The sequence below is a fragment of the Abramis brama genome (genome assembly GCF_963993115.1).
Source record: "Abramis brama genome assembly, chromosome: 16".
NCBI classification, from domain to species: domain Eukaryota; kingdom Metazoa; phylum Chordata; class Actinopteri; order Cypriniformes; family Leuciscidae; genus Abramis; species Abramis brama.
This window is the reverse complement of record NC_139978.1, coordinates 5775398-5786417: the sequence shown is the minus strand read 5'-3', so window position 1 is coordinate 5786417 and position 11020 is coordinate 5775398. Positions and strand designations below refer to the sequence as shown.

The 11020-nt window shown below is 38.3% G+C and overlaps 1 protein-coding gene across 3 annotated transcripts in view; it reads right to left on the bottom strand.

Annotated features, from left to right (window-relative positions):
* cabin1 (calcineurin binding protein 1) overlaps positions 1-11020 on the bottom strand; it is a 130611-nt gene that overhangs the window by 41358 nt on the left and 78233 nt on the right. For all 3 annotated transcript variants that reach the window (XM_084087299.1, XM_084087301.1, XM_084087300.1), the window contains 2 exons: positions 1863-2026; positions 362-458 (listed from right to left, as the gene is read on the bottom strand). In XM_084087299.1, the coding sequence (XP_083943425.1) occupies positions 362-458; positions 1863-2026 (261 nt within the window). The remainder of the gene's footprint in view (positions 1-361; positions 459-1862; positions 2027-11020) is intronic.

Below are 11020 nucleotides of genomic sequence, written 5' to 3'. Positions count from 1 at the left end.
ACATTTATATTTAAGTTTTCCTGCAATTAATCTGTTCTAACTTAGCAACTTAGCAAATACGTTTAAAGAAAGAAGCGCAGGCATCAAGTTGAGCGATGCTATCACTCTGTTCTGTTCAGTCAGGATGGCATTAGCTAATGTGTTAGCACAAACATAAGCGTATCCTTGGCTGTCAGAGCTGGCTTGAGTCTCATTTCCCAAACATGGCAGTGTCTCCATAGGGAACATATGACACCAAGGCCACTGTTCAGCTTGTATTTCTGGGGTATAATAAACCAAAACACAAAATAAAAAAAACAAAAACAAAAATAAAACCTTCAAAAAACAAACCAAAAACAAATGAGAAAATTAGTTGTCATACCCCTGTGAGTTTATCCAGATTGTCCTCCAGCACTTTTACAGTGAAGCAAAACGCTCGCTTGGCCAAAACTTGTCGGTCCACATCTCGCAAGTACTTCCTATAACACACAATATATAAAATTATATGATATGTCTTTGAATGAAAATGCTTCATGCAATGTTTCATATAATAAAAAAAATATAGGAAAACAAAAAGATAAAAAAATGACGAGACTGTATGAAAGCTGTATGAAATTTCGCATCGATTCACAAACTTCAAAAATGGATATTCTAAAGTGTTACATTTCTTAAACTTCGCTGTACTACTTAAAGTTATTGACATGTTAGATTGTTATTAAATCACAATAAGCCATGAAAAAGGACGCAGCCGAAGCTCGAGCACAGACGCATGCGATCCCGAATTCAGGTCTCTTTCACAGCTTATTGCGCTTGAATGGTCAAATACAACCACAATGATGTCAAAATGCACACTGTGTGGAGTATTCACATAAACAGTCTTATGTCCTACGTGAACGTGAACAGCTGGGAGCAAATCGGATGTGTAACGGTGCATTAGACCCGTGCATTTGTTCTTAAAGTGACAGTAGCCTAATAAACTATGGCAGTCTGTTTTGTTAATTTAATAAAAAACTGAAAATCACTCTAATTCACTCTAATTCATAGAGTGAAGAATATACAGTTTTTAATTTTACATTTGATTATTTAAATTCTGTAGTATATCTTAAGGCATGTTAAATAAAATTAGGCTACTGTATGTGAAAAAAAAAATCTATTGTATTTGTCCTATTGTTGCTTTATTTTCATTTTATTTACCAGTGAAAACGTTTTTATTTTTGCATCAATTAGTTTTACTTGTGTACTAAGTAGTTTTTCTATTAGTCTCAGGGCTGCCTTGCTTTAATACAGAAGACTGCCAGTCATGTGTGTAATGATTGTAGTCCGCTTAAATGGCAAAAACTAAAATGGGAAGAAAAAAACAATAAAATTCAAGGTTTAAAATTAATTCAGTGGGATTTTTTTCTACCGCAGTCAAATAGGAAAAGTAACACAAAACGGTAACCTACAATCCAATGCATACATCGAATCGAAATTAGATTCAAAATCGAGAATTGATTTTTAATCGAATCATTACCTCAAGAACTGATTTGAATCGAATTGTTAGACTTTTTCCTAACATTTTACACAATTGCAACTTTAGACGAGGATAATTTAACAAGCGTTAGGCAACACTACATTTTAAGAAGTTAAGCTAAAACAATGGTGTGGCATTTACTTGGAGAATTTTCAAGTACATTTCACACATAATTACATGTGACATTATGAAGTAGAAAGACTAGTATAGTATTTTCATGCAGCATATATTATAATAAAATAATGTTTTATTTGCAACTTTTGTAAAAGTTTGTAAAAACATGTTTCCAGTGTACTTCCCCACTCCCTGTAATAAATAAGCATTATTTAATTAAACAACAAATCAATGAATTGAGATATGGTGGTCTTACTTTCCCTGGTCGGGGGTTCTCTGAAGCATGAGGGAGATTTTGAGTAATGTGTGGTGATCTTTCAGTTGAGACAGAACATCCAGCAACAGCACGATGGATCTGTTCATATGAGATGCAAAACTACCCGGACGATCGATCTCATCTACTGGAATACGCCAGATGCCCTGAGGAAGAGGAGGAGAGAAGAGGAGTTGAGGTATCAGGACAGCTTTAGACCCAGTGTTGGCTGTCAGATCGGGTCCCGTTCTCATTCGACACCCAAGCCATGGGAAAACCCATGCTACCAAGGCCACTGCTGAGCTTCTCTATACAGCAAAGTCCAGGAAATACATACTTAGAAACACAATCCAGAGCCTCATAAACAACTTTCATTGTGCAAAACAAACCTCTGGGAAAGTCCATTAACATTCACAAGATGTAAACATGCGACAAAGATTGAGTGGTTGACTTCAGACACTTTAGTGCTCATAGGAGAAGGTAAAAATGAGAGAGGTGGTGCAGACAAAAGAGAAACTGGAGAGAAGCTGAGGATTTTGATTGTCGTAAGGCCATCTGCTCTTGGCTCTTGATGCGCTGGTCTCCGGCCATGAAGAATATCTGCCCACTGATGAGAAATCTGTCTCAACCCACTCTCTCTCGATCCATCTCTCTAACCCTCTGCTTCATCTCGAGCTGTTCATCTTTCCCTCCAGTCGTGCTGGACTGAAAACAGCACACGAAATGAAGCTATTGACAGTGAACAGAGATGGCAAACTAAAGGCGGCGCCAAGAGGACATGCTCTAGTCTACGCAAGTGCGCAGACACTTCTAGTTATGCAAGCTCGATTTCACGTGGCACTGCATTCTGAAGCGATTGAAAGCGCAGTACGATGCACTCTCAGGATGACTGCAAGCGTGCTAAAGCAGAAATTAGCACAAACAACGGCTTTTCCTCTTTTAGATCAACTGCTGTATTGTCATAGTGGAGCAACAGTTTGAAGAAAATCGAACCGTCTCTTACCGTTCATTATATCGCAGTGCCGCATTAAAGTCAACGTGAAACACATTTTATTTCTATAATCAGGATTTTTAAGGACAGGGCTTGATTTTAATCATTGAGAATTGATTGAATCATGAAAAGTGGGTGATACCTATTGGAATTAAACCAAATGGTTCATTAAGCATCATGACAACAGCTGAAAAATGTCCAAATGTATCGTTCAAAAAGAATAATTGCGATTTTTCATGTTATATTTAAAGAAGTCTCTTATGCTCACCAAGGCTGCACTTGATGAAAAACAAACAAAAAGCGGTAATATTGTGACATCTTATTACATATTATTATTAATTGTAATAATATTTCACCATATTATTGGGTGCATTTTAAAAAAAAATCTAAATAAAGCATCCTTTGTGAGCGTAAAGGACCTCTTTCAAATACACTTTAAAAAAAAAAATCGTAATTATTCCAAACTTTTTAATGGTAGTGTACAATAAATTTGAAACAAGAACCCAATTTATCCATCTATTGCACATGACTAATTATGCATAATAAAACAAGTAACATGATTTAATAAAGTAAATAGGCTCAGGATTTTATGTATGAATAACGGAATGTAATCTTGCAATAAGTTCCAAAACATATAAATAATAATAATTCAGCTTGATTTTTTTGTTTTTACATTCAAGGGTGGAAAATGGAAGAACAGTTTGAATATTCAATCTCTACATGCGGGCGGGAATGAAACGCCCCTTTCTGTAGCGTGCCAAAGACTTAGACTAGGGAGTAGCTGTGAATGCAGATACAAAGTAAATGAATATTAATGAGATGAACTAATATTCCACACGTAGGTTGCCGAATTTATGCCTACACACCCCGTCTATGGTACAACTAATCTGGTTGTTTGATGAGAAGGTGATGAAATGTAGTTGCAATAAACACTTTAAGCATCCGTAGCAGCAGGTGAATATTATTCTGTTGAACGGAAGTGAGAAACAACTGATGACGCGGTTTGACGTTTGGTTGACCAATCAGTGGAAAGAGGCGTTTCATTCCCGCCCACATGTTGAGATCGAATATTCACTCATTCATTCTCTGAACGTAAAAGAAAAATCGAGCCGGTTCTTGTTTTTTCGACAAAAAATGACTGCTAAATGTTCTGCTTTTAAAATGAAATCAACAAGTGACTGATGTTGGGAAGATCCCCTGATTGCTCTGGTCGGGACGGTTTCATCCTTCAGTGGTGTGACCGTGTCTCCAGTGAGCAGAGAAGTAAACATCAGTCTGTTTTGTCTCTGCGGTCTTGATTTCAGTGATGAAACCGTGTACCCCACTTTTCTGCAGTCAATCTTTCTAATTGCCCTAAAAAAGGACACTGCTTCAGTTGGGCCTGGCAGACGCCCATGTATGGACATGTAGACGTTCCAGAAAATGTAGGTAATGGCATTAGAGCATGTGAACATGCTGTAGGGGAGAACTAAAATATGCAGGAGTGAGAAAAGAGAGAATCTGAAAAAGAAGGAAATGCTAATTGAAATGTCGGATGTTTCCGGAAACCTGGATGTTTATTTGCATGCGGAATGATCTGCAGCTGCTAGTCATCAAATTAAAAGCAGACTGAACGATTCGATCCAAAAGGCAGACATCAGGAAAATGAGAAGAAGAGCGGAGGGAAGGGAGAGAAACTGGAGAAGAAATTTAGCTGGTGGATTGATTAAAAAAAAACAATAAACTTCATATTTTGTGAAGGGAGTTGTGAAACTCAGCCTACTCAAGTGTCACATGCACACATGTTCTGCCTTTGAATAGGCCTGTGTGATATACCGAAACAATTATTCGTTATTTTTCATCCTTTTGGCAAAATTTGATTTACATCTCAATATTTAAATATGTATAAATATTTCTTAAGAGGAAATGTAATTTCAAAACAGCCATCGCAGCCAATTAGATTCAAAATGTAGCATTTCTGCATTCCAGTATTATACTATAATTAATAAATAAACATGATTTAGTGTTTCCTTGGTCATGGGCCACTCCAATGATGTCCGTATAGGTTGATTTAGTTTCGAAATTACGTTTTACGTGCATGATCTGAATGTCGTCATTCACTCACCCTCAAGTTGTTCCAAGCCTGTATGAGTTTGAGAAACAAAAGATGTTGTGAAGAATGTTGGTAACCAAACAGTTGTTGGACCCCATTGACTTCCATTGTATTTTTTCCCCATATGGGGTCAATGGGGTCCAACAACTGCCTGGTTACCAACATTCTTCACAACATCATCTTTTGTGTTCAACAGAAGAAACAAACTCATGCAGGTTTGGAACAAACTGAGGGTGAGTGAATGACGACAAATGATGAGAAATGAATCAGACTTATCGACTCTAATGCTGTTTTAAACTGGAATACGCCAGAACTCAGAATTTTAAATCAGAAACGTTAATACCCTCATACTCCCAGATTGCGAGACTAGTCTAATGAAATGCACTCTATGAAAATTAATGTCCAGATAAAATCATTCTGACATTAAACAAAATGGCTTAAAATATGCAATGAATATTCAATATATCACCCAGCCTTTCACAGGCCAGCATCAGTGGCTAATGCCGTAACACACAGTTTTAAATGTGAAACAGCAGTCAAAGAGAGATGCTGCCAAGAAGTGTGTGTGTGTGTGTGTGTGTGTGTGTGTGTGTGTAAGGGTTTTGCCCTTTTACTGCAGGGATTACCCAAAGCCCCTCCAGCAGGACACAGTACATGATGGATACGGTAAAGAGAAAGAGGGGCGTGTCCTGATAGGTGGATCTGGGAAAGGGGCGTGTCCTGATAGGTGGATCTGGGAAAGGGGCGTGTCATGATAGGTGGATCTGGGAAAGGGGTGTGTCCTGATGGATGGATCTGGGAAAGGGGCGTGTCCTGATGGATCAGTGGATGGAATGCTATTAGACAGGTCTTTGGCACAGGACCCTCAAACCGCTGTGCCACAGTCCAAATAACACGGCTTTACGGCCAGATTACACACACACACACACACACACACACACACACACACACACACACACACACCAGCTAAGTCATTCCTGCGCTGCAGCAACTGTACATCAGATCAGCATTAAAAGACATGGGTTTGCCTCAACTGTGGATTTCGCATTTATAATTTCCAGATAATGTTTATTTTAATGTTAATAGTATTGATTAATGTTAATAAAAATTATTAATCTCAGTTTAAATATGCCTGTATCTGCAACAGGTTTTCCTTTAAAAATGTTGTGCATTTAATTTGATGTTAACAATTAAAGCAGTCCTCTGGTGAAGCACTTGTTGAATTTCAACAGTTACAAGACAGCAAAATACTTTACTTTTCAGTTGCAACTGCATTGCAAATTAAAATTTTATATATGATATATTATATATAGTCATAAAGAACAAACTTCAGCTTTTATTTCAAAACACTGAAGTTTGAAATTTTTGAGTTTTAACTTGTGCAAAAACATTTTTTTTCTTTTTCATGTGAAAGTGTGAAACAAACAGTCCTTTCAGCAACTTGCTTTGCACTTTGGCTTTGGCAGTTATGATAAAACTTTTGTTGTTGTTGGAAAGACTGATAAGACTGATTGTTTTCAGAAAAGGACAGGCATAATGAGAGTGAATGGTATGACCCTTCCTCTTTCAAAGGTTTGTGTTTGACGAGAAAATGCTGTAATTTGATACACAGAAAGCCTCATTCATTCTCCATTTCTTTTTTTCTGGGAATCCCCACACATCTAGAGGAAACATTTGAGAACGCAAATGAATAATAACCATGTTCATATGATTCTGGCCATTAAAAAGAGAGTGAAAGCTAAAAACAATGCTTGCACAGCAACCAAAACTCACTGATGCCTTACAAGGATGAACCCAGCCAATCGTCCGCTTCTGATTAGCATATTTCCATTAGTATGAGAAGAAAACAACAACAGATAAAAAAAGCACCTGAAGCTTTACCATCAGGTTCATGACTACTCCTAAATAGCTTCAAAACCATACAAATTGACTAAACTCAACTGACCCGCGGAATAAACGCAAGCTATCATGTCTGTTTCAGGCCTACAGCTGCTTCTAATGCGATCGATATAATTTTGACAGCAAAATCATTGAATTGAGCCCAGCAGACACGGGGCTTCCCTCACCATGCAACAACAAAAAGTTCAAACTAAAAACTAAAATAACACAAGCAGCACTTCAAGCATAAACCAACAGATGAAGAGACGATGTGTAGATTTCAGGAGCATTGCAAGGTGTTTCTGATAAACAGTTCAAATTCAACACATTTGACTAACAGAGCGAAACGTGAACGCATCAGATGCCGTGTGTAACTTTCACCTCAGGGATTCCCCTAGACAAACAACTGCTCAAAGTGTCGAGCAAGAATGACAGCAAACATCTAAAGCGACATCTGCACTCCAGAACCGCAAGCCTGAGAGGAACGCGGGAACAAGGAGGTTCCCAGTTTTCTGACTCAGCCAGTGCACTTCATCACTGCCTCTCGTATTGACGAAACGCAGGACTCCGGCACGAGCTAACTATTATCTGCGTCACCACTCTCAAACGCTCACTTTCTTTCTCTTGCTCCGCTCCTTCAACTCTCACACACTGCTCCCCACAAACCTCCGCTGACACTTTTCCTTTCCACGGGCAAAGGCAGAAGGAAAAGGAAACCAAACAGGAAAAACAAAAAGGAAGAAACTCACCATCACCGAGGAGAGCTACTCCACGCTCTGCCTGTATGAAGTGTGTGTGTGTGTGTGTGTGTGTGAGAGTAAATGGGATGTTTTGATTTGTCTGTAATGTTCCAGCGAGAGAAGGCGAGCTATAGTCCAGGATTGAGAGAGTGAGATGCACGCGTGCGGAGGGAGGAGAAAAGGAGAGATGGTTGAACGAGTGTGCCTTAGACTAGCGTTCGCTCTCCTCTCTTTCCAACCCTGCCATCGCAAAACAAAACGCCCACGCTTGTCTTTCTCTGCTCTGACCCCAGTGCGCTCACCCTCCCTCCCTCTCTCTCTCTCTCTCTTTCTCTCTGTACACAGGCGGAGGGACCGCCCCTTCTGAATACACCAGCCAATCAGAGAAGAGCTCCATTTCTCAGCTCAGAAGTGCACACCCACACACACACACACACATACATACATACATACAGAGAGAGGTGAACGACAGCAGACAGAAAACATGCAACAGGATGTTAGTGTGGGTCAGAGGGAAAAGGGTGTGTGTGAACACACACACAACACCTATGAGGAGAGGCGAGATCAGAACAGTTAAGAAAAAAGAGAAAGAAGAGAAAAGGTGAGAACAGGAGAAACAAGAATTAAAGCAAAGATGAGAAAAGAACAGAAGAGACTAAGCCAAGAATAGAGAAAACAGAAGAAACAAGAGGACAAAAAAGAAGAGGTGAGACAAGAAGAGAAGACGCTATAAAGAGGAGAACGTTAGAAAAGAGATGAGTTGAGAACAAGAATAAAAGAGAAGAAATGAAGAGAAAAGAATTGAACAGAGTGAGAAGTGAGATGAGAAGTGAGAGACAGACAAGAGGAGAAAACATGAGATGAGGACAAAAAAAGAGAAAATACTATAAAGAACAGACTAATAAAGGAGAGAAGAAAAGAGGTTAGATGAGACGAGAACAGGAGAATAAGAATAAATGTGAAGAAACGAGGAGAGATGAGAAGAGACAGGAAGAGACTAAGACGAGAAGAGAAAAGGATGAGAAAACTCAAGAGGACAAGAAAATAGACGAGCAGAAAAAACTAGAGACAAGAAGAGATGACAGGATGAGTAGAAGAGAGCAGAAGAAAAGAGATGAAAAGAGTTGAAAAAGACAGACAAGAGGAGAAGAGACTAGAGGAGAGGTGAGACAAGACGAGAGAAGAGTAAAAGAGAAAAGAGACAAGAAGAGCTGAGACAATAGCAGGACATGAGAAAAAAGAGGTAGAAAAGAGAGAAGAGAAGACACTAGAGGAGAAGAAAAGAGACTAGAGGAGGATGTGAAACGACAGAAGATGTGAAGGGAAAACATGAGACGAGAGGAGAATAATACGGAGACAAGAAAGAGGAGAACAGAAGAGACAAGAAAAGATGGGGCAAGAAGAGGAGGAGGAGTAAAAAAGACGAGACGAGAAAAAAGAAAAGAAGCGAGACAAGGAGAGACGATAAGGGAAAGAAAAAAGATGAGATGAGAAGAGACAATGTGAGACACAAGGAGAAAAAGAGACAAGAAATGAGAAGAAAAGAGGTAAAGGGGAGAGAGACTGAGAAGAGAAGAGAAGAGAAGAGAAGAGAAGAGAAGAGAAGAGAAGAGAAGAGAAGAGAAGAGAAGAGAAGAGAAGAGAAGAGAAGAGAAGAGAAGAGAAGAGAAGAGAAGAGGTAAAGGGAGAGAGACTGAGAAGAGACGACGAGCAGAGACACGAAGCTGAGAGCTGAAGTTTGTCATTTATTACAGACAGAGAATAAATCAGGAGTGCAGAAACTCAGGGTGTCACACAGCTCTCATTACCTGTTCTCCCTCTGTCAATGTTTGTGCTTTTCCACTGACACACACACACACACACACCTGGCATTTCCAACCCCCTGAAGCTAACAGGAAAGTCAAGATGCAAATGGAGCTGACCGTATCTCTACATGTGAACCACAGGTGTTTGAGGCTGCTGAACTTTCACACACCAGCGCTTCACACACAGAGCATGAGCGCAGCGTTCTCACACACACACACACACGCACGCACGCACGCACGCACACACACCATTCAGCCGGTTTCATGAGTTACACTGCGCAGACGTGCTGGTACAGAGAGAGGACATTCCTCTGAAGGGTCAGAGGTCATTCCCCTGAAGGGTCAGAGGTCAGAGGTCGTTCCCCTGAAGGGTCAGAGCTACTCAGATTCTCAACTCAACTAAAACTGTCCAATTACAAGAAGCCGAATGCAGAAAAGCTCAAAACTGTCAAAGAGAAAGTCAGAAACTCAAAAGCTAAAATAAAATATTGACAGGTCCATCAATAAACAATTAAAATAATTATTGAAAAATAAAAAAATAAAATACATTACTAAATTAAAATAATTTACTAAAATAAAATCGGTAAGATTTTTAATGTTTTTAAAAGAAGTCTCATATGCTCACCAAGGCTGCATTTATTTATTTGTAGGGCTGTGAAACGATTAATCGCATCCAAAATAAAAGTTTGTGTTTACATAATATATGAGTGTGTACTGTGCATAATTATTTTGTATATATAAATACACACACATGCATGTATATATTTAAGATTTTTTTTTATTTATACATAAAATATTTATATTTATATATAATACAAATTATATATACAGTATATTTAAGCAAATATTTCTTAAATATATACATGCATGTGTGTATTTATATATACAAAATAATTATGCACAGTACACACACATATATTATGTAAACACAAACTTTTATTTTGGATGCGATTAATCACGATTAATCATTTCACAGCCCTATTTATTAGATTTTATTTTTTTTTAAACAGTAATATTGATAAATAATATGAAAATCTAAAATAACTGTTTTCTATTTGAACATTTGTTAAAATATAATTTATTCCTGTGATCAAAGCTGAATTTTCGTCATCATTACTCCAGTCTTCAGTGTCACATGATCCTTCAGAAATCATTCTAATATGATGCTCAAAAAACATTCATTATTATTATCAATGTTGAAAACAGTTGTGGATTCTTTTTACAGGATTGATGAATAGAATGTTCTATTTCATTTATTTGAAAGATAATCTTTTGTAACATTATAAATGTCTTTACTGTAACTTTTGATTTATTTATTTGTTTGTTTGTTTGTTTTTTTGCTGTCCAAAATCCTGTCCAGTTTTCTCTGGATGACAAAACAAAACAAAACAAAACAAAACAAAACAAAACAAAACAAAACAAAACAAAACAAAACAAAACAAAACAAAACAAAACAAAACAGAAACTGTCAGGTCCATTTACTCCAGGTGTGATGAAGAATGAACTGAAGCCTGAGTCTCGGGCCAGTGGTCCAGTGAGAGCAGAGAGTGGGCGGACACATATGCCAGCGCATATGCCTGAGTGTGTGTGTGTGTGTGTGTGGACGTGGGAGACAAACTGTGTTTGTGTTTTTCTGATGCGTTTAAGGCTTGGGC